This window comes from Epinephelus moara, chromosome 13 (assembly GCF_006386435.1).
Source record: "Epinephelus moara isolate mb chromosome 13, YSFRI_EMoa_1.0, whole genome shotgun sequence".
In the NCBI taxonomy this organism is placed as follows: domain Eukaryota; kingdom Metazoa; phylum Chordata; class Actinopteri; order Perciformes; family Serranidae; genus Epinephelus; species Epinephelus moara.
Window position 1 is genome coordinate 20462748 of NC_065518.1, and position 7646 is coordinate 20470393.

At 41.6% G+C, this 7646-nt stretch overlaps 1 protein-coding gene across 1 annotated transcript; it reads right to left on the reverse strand.

Moving 5' to 3' along the window:
- Window positions 1-88: 88 nt before the first annotated feature.
- Window positions 89-5618, reverse strand: zgc:92313 (uncharacterized protein LOC436869 homolog). The gene is made up of 6 exons (XM_050059962.1): window positions 5267-5618; window positions 4966-5078; window positions 4717-4793; window positions 2955-3226; window positions 1106-1266; window positions 89-636 (listed from the first exon to the last, which is right to left on the reverse strand). Exons 1-6 carry the CDS (start codon window positions 5310-5312, stop codon window positions 382-384), a joined length of 924 nt encoding a protein of 307 aa, XP_049915919.1. The 5' UTR covers window positions 5313-5618; the 3' UTR covers window positions 89-381.
- Between the last annotated feature and the right edge of the window lie 2028 nt (window positions 5619-7646).

Genomic DNA, 7646 nt, shown 5'->3' on the forward strand with positions numbered 1-7646 from the left:
CTTTGATCCATTAACAACATGATACTTGTAAAACACCTCCAAACTCCACTATGAGAAGTTGAACAGAGCACTGACCTGATTTTAAGAATCAAATTAACAATTTATTTCAAATACAGAACACATAATTTATTTAGTTCATAATTCTGATTTAAAATACAAACCTATCAAAACTGCTTTTACTCAAAAATCATAATGCAGACTTTAAGTTCTAAAAATGAAGATTATATTACATTTCATGTTCAGTGTGGCTTCATGTGCACGTAAGATACGTTTAGCTTTACTATTCAGGATAACTTTGGACACACGTCAGACATAGGATTAATCTCCTTCATTTGGCCTGGTTTGTGATCCACCTTCCAGAAATCCAATTTTCAAAGTGTTCTACCTCTGAAGCAGGACCAGTAGAGTGGACAGAAAGCTGACCAACATGGCAGCCTTCCCACACCAGATCTGATTAGCTCGGCCATACAGCTGGATCCCTGATACCGTGTTGCTGATGAAGCTGGAGTAGCTGGTCAGTCTGGTGTACACACCTGGCTGGTTTGCGTGAGCACAGCCCTGTCCAAAACTCACCACCCCAGCCTGCACCCAGGTCCCATTCACCATGGAGCAGACAAGAGGCCCTCCTGAGTCACCCTGAAAGGACAACAAACACAAACAGACGCATTCAGCTTTCACCACTGGGAGGTATCAAAGTGCTCACGAAACTAGAAACTAGAGGGTGCATGATTATAGAAAAGTAGCCATCCAGCCAGGTAGTTTCAATGTAGGTTCTTGTTTTGCACATGCATGGATGGAGAAGCAAAGTGACAAGGTGAGCGTAGATGAAAGTGTGAATGCCAGAGAGGAACTGGTGCCAGAAACAACAACAACAAAAAAAAAAGTAAATTAGCCACCTGTCAATATTTTGGATAAACGAGAGATGGCATGGCAGAAATGAGTGCTGAGCAAGTCTGAGTCAAAAACTGAGAACACTTTAATATCTGTTTATTTATCGTACTAACGTTATCGTGATATCCAACAAAGTCGTCACATCTTTTCCTTACACTGTGCAGCCCTGTTGTGGATGTAAACACAGCAGCACAAACAGCTGATCCAACAGTACCTGGCAGGAGTCCTTGCCGCCCTCCTGGTATCCAGCACAGATCATGTCATACAGGATGTCCACCTGCTCATTCGGGTTCGTCCGGTACATCTCCTGACATGAACTCTGGGAGATGATTGGCACCTGCACTTCCTGCAGAGTCCCGATGCCTGACAGAGGGACTGAGGGGAGATAGAGGATGAGGAAGGAAAGGAGTGTGAGACTTCCTAATTTCTGTAACTAAACATGTGGCTAGTGAGCATTTCTTGTTACTATCTACAGGAGTGAGGTTTAAAAGACATGTTTATTTTTAGTATATTTGTCTAGTAAAGCATTTAGACGGCCATCTTGACTGTGCTTTATGCTATTTATTGTTCTTTTCCAGTGTTTTGTTGCTTTGTGTATTTTGTCTTTGTGTAGACGTAACCTTTTTACGTTCTGCTCTTTGTATTGTGTTCTTAGTGTAGGCTTGCAAATATGTAAACATTGCTATCCTCACCAGGCGTGAGCCCAGAGGCAATCATGCGTTTGGTCGTGTGTGCTTGAGTGTGTGTATCTGTCTATTTGCAGCTAATCTCACAAACTACTGGACCAATCAGTCTACTATTTTCTTTGCACATTTATGACTGTATGCTCAAGGACCTCTCGTGGTTGCAGTGATTCACAATTGTTTAAAACCTGTTTTATTGACTACTGACACCTCGCTTCTCTTAGCTGGCTGATAGGGAGCGGAAGTTTTCCAGACATTGGCTCAGCTTAAAACAGCAAGCCTTACTGCCTGTTGCAGGCCATATTTTGACCTTCGTTGTGGCTCAAAAACTGACATCCATAGTAAGGATTGGTCTCATTTTGAACTGGGGCATCTGCAGATTAATTCCATACCCAATGTGTTATGATCCTCTAAAGTTACAAGATGAATTAGTCCCGGTTTTCTTGATCTTCAACACCATCTTAACTGTAAGGGAGCCAAAAGGGACAATTCAACCAGGCGCAGCTGTGACCCGTTTTGTTCTGTCCGCCACCCAGTGTCGTACTGCACCCAGTGTTTCAGAAGCAGATTGTTTTCCCTGCCTGAGTTTTGTAGAATATTTGTGCTTTTACCATAAGCTAGTAACCAGATATGTATTTAAAAGATTTCTATTTTGTCTGTTTATTGTTGTTATTTCCTATTTCGCTGTGCTGTAGCTTAAAACAAAGTTAATACTGTTCAAAGATCAATATGAAAGAACAATGTGGATCAAAGAATAGGCAAGGTGTGTATTTTTATTAGCTTCTGGCACGCTTCGGAAACACACTGTGGCGCGTCTGCTGACATTGCAAGGATTGTCTCGAGTGGCTATGATCAGCTTAGGCGACCGTCTGGTGGAGATGTGCACTCTACTAGTGCATTTTTCTGGTTTAATATGATACTATTAGATAAAACTAAACAAAGCGTGACTAAATTCAGCCTTTTTCTTTTTAGTTTAAGTTTCATGTGTAAAGTTCTAGTTTCATGTGTAAAACTTGAATGGAATGATTACTTTGACCTCAACATTTACAAACACACATCACAATTCAACCGAAAGTAAATGAATGAATATATCTAATTACAACTTGGCTCGGCTTGTAAAGGACTGGCTTCCATAAACCGTCTGTTACACGCTCTGCTAAAGAAAAACTGTAAGTGATAGAGAGTAACTCATTCAAGATTTATTTCTGCCTGCTGTGTACTATCTGTTGCCTTTTTCCTTGAATCCTTCATATTTTTTTCTTTTACGTAAATGAAAAGAAGATTCATGCCAGAGTCCACAAACAATCATATATTTTGAAGACTTATAAAACGTTAACTGCACACATGCTAACTAGTCATGAAGAATTTAGCAAGCCTTACCATCATTCCGGATGTTTCCCCAGCCGGTGACATAGCACATCATGCCACTTGGAAACAGCGTGCTAGAGGCAGGCAAGCAGATGGGACGGACATAATCCGAAAAGGTTATCGAGTTGGAGAGTCGCACCAACGCCAAATCCTTGCCCTGGTTGGGGTCAGTGTAACCGGACGGGACCACCACCTGGCTCACGTGATGCAATGTCTGGTGCGGGTTGAAGCCATTCAGCTGGTACCGGCCAGTGTAGATAATGTAACCGCTCACGTCGGATGGACTGAAAGAAGAGAGAGGGTCACTGAATGACACCTGCTAGACTGGAAATCAAGTGGGGTTTAAAATGTGAAACATTTTGGCCCTTACAGGTGTACTATGCAGGATTGTAAAGTAATAATTGTAAAAGTGACAGTAAAAATAAAAGCCAACCCCAGTTTCACTCTCTTCTGACATTTCACCTCGCTATATATGTGGTTTTTTTTTAGCACTGTGTCTCTTGGAAGCCTGCTGCTTACGATCTGGCACCTGGTTGCTACTTTTAAATAAAGCCCTGAATTCACCTGAGCACTGCGGGGGTTTACACCCATAAACGTGAGGCAGTAAGAAAATACTGTCAGAGGGAAATGTCCCTGCAGAAAAATACACTCACACACTTCTAGTGGGTCACAAGTGACGACTGAGGTGGATTACATTTGCCAAATTGTTTATTTTAACATTAAAAATGAGTTTAAGGTTTCGTGGCGGCATCCAGGGTTTAACAGAACTAGGAAATACCTGACATTTACTGGCAAGTTTTCTTGGCGATTTTATATTTCTCACTCTGCATGCAGGATTCCAATGCCTTGATTTTCATTGTGCTGAGTTTGAAAAACTTTTTGCAATTTTCAGGACTTTTGAAAGATTGATTTAAGGCATTTTAATACCAACACCTTACTTTTCGATCTATGAATTCAATGCCTTTTCAGACTTTTTATGGATCCACAGGCAGGGGCGTAAATATAGACAGTGCCGGCAGTGCAGTTGCACATACAGGTATGCAGTGATGATTGTTGGGTAACATGTATGTTGATGTTGCCTAATGTCAACTCTCTTTTTGATCATGTGGCAAGACGATACAATTCAGTAGCTAGTTTAGGCATAATATCTGTTAGTACAGTGAGTCCTCTTAAACAGAAAAGTGGCAGTAAGAAAGGACAAAAGAGAAACTAACAGGAGAAAAAAGAAGCAAAGCTCCCTAAATTAGATTCCTTTGGCATTTTTAAAAACAGGTGCCAGTGGTGTGTGTGTGTGTGTGTGTGTGTGTGCCTTCTAACTAGTAACTAGCGTGCACTGGGGCCTGTGGTAACTACCTTACACCATTGTCTGCATGGACCCTGGATAGTTCTTTTCTACTCTCTAGAAATTGAAATTTTGAAAGAATCAATTTGATGTTGAATATGATGTAGGTAAGTTTCCTGAATGACATTAAACACAAGATTTTCCTTAAGGTCTTTAACAAAACTGAGGCAGCTAAGAATTCCCACAAAATGATCTGGCATTGGATTATGCCGATTTACATCTTTATAGAGGTATTTTTAGTGTCTGATGTTATTTATCTTCTTGTGTTTCCTATTGCTACGTTGGGTATAATGTCGATCTGTCTATGTAGGCCTACTATGTTGTATGTTGTATTTCTAGGGCTGCACTATGGGCGTAGGGCAATCTTAATCTTGATCTTGATCTCACAAACTGAGGTTGAGAACCCATGAATTGTCTGAGGAGAGTTCTTACTTGAGGAAACAATGAGCGGCTGAGAGGATCCAGTCCTTTGTGATGATGGAGCCTCCACAGATATGAACAGTGCCTGACTGGAGGCCGAAGGGGGGGAGAGAAAGAGTGAGTCACCTCAGCATCACAAGCAAATCCCTCTCTCAGCAGGTCAGGATGATAAACACGACCCAGACTAAACCACACATCTAACTACCCCCAGGCAAAACTGATACTTCAGAACATTAAAATAGGTGTTTCAGAGGGACCTACCTGGATAGCCACCTGCCACGGCCAGGCCCCATCTGTGGCGTCATTCCCTCCCACAATCCTGTTCTCCACTATGGTCGGTCGACCACACTCTTGGGCGTAGGAAGCCAAAACACCTGAATGTAAACATTAAATACAATTAAGATTCACTCTGAACCTTTATTTAACATTAGGATACAAAATTCAGTTTCATTGAAGTAGCTGAAAGTGCACATACAGGCTGTGTCTACAGGTGGACAAAGAAACAACAGACATGGCGAGAGCAGGGAGGGGATGGAGGGGGCACACAACGGTCGGTACTCACCTGCTACGCACCAAAAAATGACATGAAACTCTAATCTCGGCGACATTTTATGAGGTTTCGCGCAACAAATTGTGTTACAGCAATAACTGTCACAGAGCCAACAAATCTCTGACGCCACGAAAGTCCCCTTTTTCTTCTTTTTGTTCCCCAAATAACGTTACATCCACCTCCCACTTCTGCTTTCTCTACTCTAACTGAAACTCTCACAACAGGTAACGGGAAGTGTTTAAAAAAAGTTACATTTCCTTCGTTAAACTCGCTTTTCCGTGCGTTTAACCGTCGACAACGGATCCAGCCCTCCCGATAATGGTTTTGAGTGAATTCCAAGTATACGCCTGGATCTCAAACAGATGGCTACCTGTGCTCTCAACCACACCCAATCAAAACTATTGTCCCGCCCTCCTCTTCCACCTGAGCCAATCAAATTAAAGTTATGCAACCGCGGACAAACCAGATCCTCCGCCTGATTTGGTCCTCCTGATTTGGTCACAGGTAAACTGTTTTTCTGAATAAAATTACCTTTTCACTGCTCCCTCCAAGAAAATATGCGTATTCGGTCACACAGGTCTCAATCCCAGATATTGGTAAGTGATAAAATGCAGTTAGTCCATGTGTTTTGTTATAATAAGCCTATATATCATATGACTTTTTATGACGCATTTTGAGCATTTACCTGGTGTGTAGAATGACCAGTGCTCCCATGTGACATGCTATTTGGCTAGGCATGTATAATATATGTTGGGGGGGCATCTCATATTCATTATGTTTACAATGTCCCTCCCTCTCAATATAATGATAAAAACTATAAAGAAAAAAGTTTGCTACAGCAGGCAACCACACAACTACTGTCTGCAGTTATCATCAACAAATGTAATCATATTTATTAATAAATGTAACAAATTGCCATTATTATTACCACTGGGTCTAGTGTTACAGTGTGATGCAGTTCAGTCTGGGTTTGTGCAAACCACCTGCAAACCAGGCTGCCTTACCCGAGCAGAAGCTGTTGATTGATTTACTTATACTAGTCCATACCCACTGAGTGCACAGTTGCCCACGTACAGGTTCACATAAATTGACCAAAACGTGGGACAGACAGAATGACTGACTGACACACTGACAGCTTCCATGATTATGTACAACATACCATACTATGACTTAGTCAAACCAAAAATAAGAAGAAAAAAACCCCAACATTGGGCCACAGGGGGAGCCACGGTCGCATTTTAACCATTTTTAAGCATTTTTCTGTTGTTATAGTGCCACCCAGTTGCCAATTAGAGTTAAATTTCTCCAGTCACCTTGAGGCGTCCTGTTCTACATATCTACCAAGTTTAGTAAAAATCGATATGGCGGTTTGGCCTAGATAATAAATTAGCTCTCTAGCACCCCCATTTTGTTTGATGGGGTCAATAATGGAGGGGTCCCCTCAGATTATGTGTGGTCATATGCCTACAAAGTTGCGTGGTGATCGGTGAAACCCTTGAGATGTTATAGACCTTTATGTGATGAGCCACACCCTCTGCAATATTCATTGCCTTATAGAAGCTCAGTTTTAGTAAGTTTTCCAACTTTTGCCAAGAGGGAACTTTAGATATTGGTCCCTAGATTATGTTCACCGAATCGAAGAGATCGTTTGTAAGTGTTTTTCAAAAAATTCAAAATGGCATAAAATCTATATAACCGGAAGTTATGGGTTCTTGAGGCAAATTTGTTCCTCATGAGGAGAGGCATCTCTGTGCAAAGTTTCATGTCTCTACGACTTACGAGATATGCCCATTCAAAGTTTACAATTTCAGTCGGTTGCTATAGCGCCCCCCTTTGGCCAATTGATGCAATATTGCTTCATTCGCATCCTCCCATGACCCTCTACCACTGTGCCAAATTTCACATGGATTGACGAAGTCAGTGATGAGAAAAACTTGGAACAGACACACAGACAGACAGACAGAGTTTTCGTCATTATATCGTAAGATAGCACCTTTCAAAACACAGTTATAAAGGGCAGCACATTTAGTGTGTTACATTTTAGTGTTACGTAGGGTATATATAGCTGTTGATTGTTAGAGTTTTTGTCAAGTGGAATGTCATAACTCGGAGGAAGCAGGAACCCCATCATCCTTGATTGGATCTCTGTAGCTCCATGCTGGCTCGCCCATTATTTAGAAAAAATCCAAAGCTTCACAGATGGCTTGTGAGAAAGAAATATGGCAAAAGATTCTTGTCCAAGAATATTACAACCAGTTTGACAGTACCAACAGGACAGGACTGGGTAACCTCTATTCTGCTGAGGCCTGTTTGACAATGGGAAGGATCCGCTTTTCAGGGGAAAGCAGCCATCACTGGAAAATTAGTAAGCTTGCTTTTCCAGCATATTAAG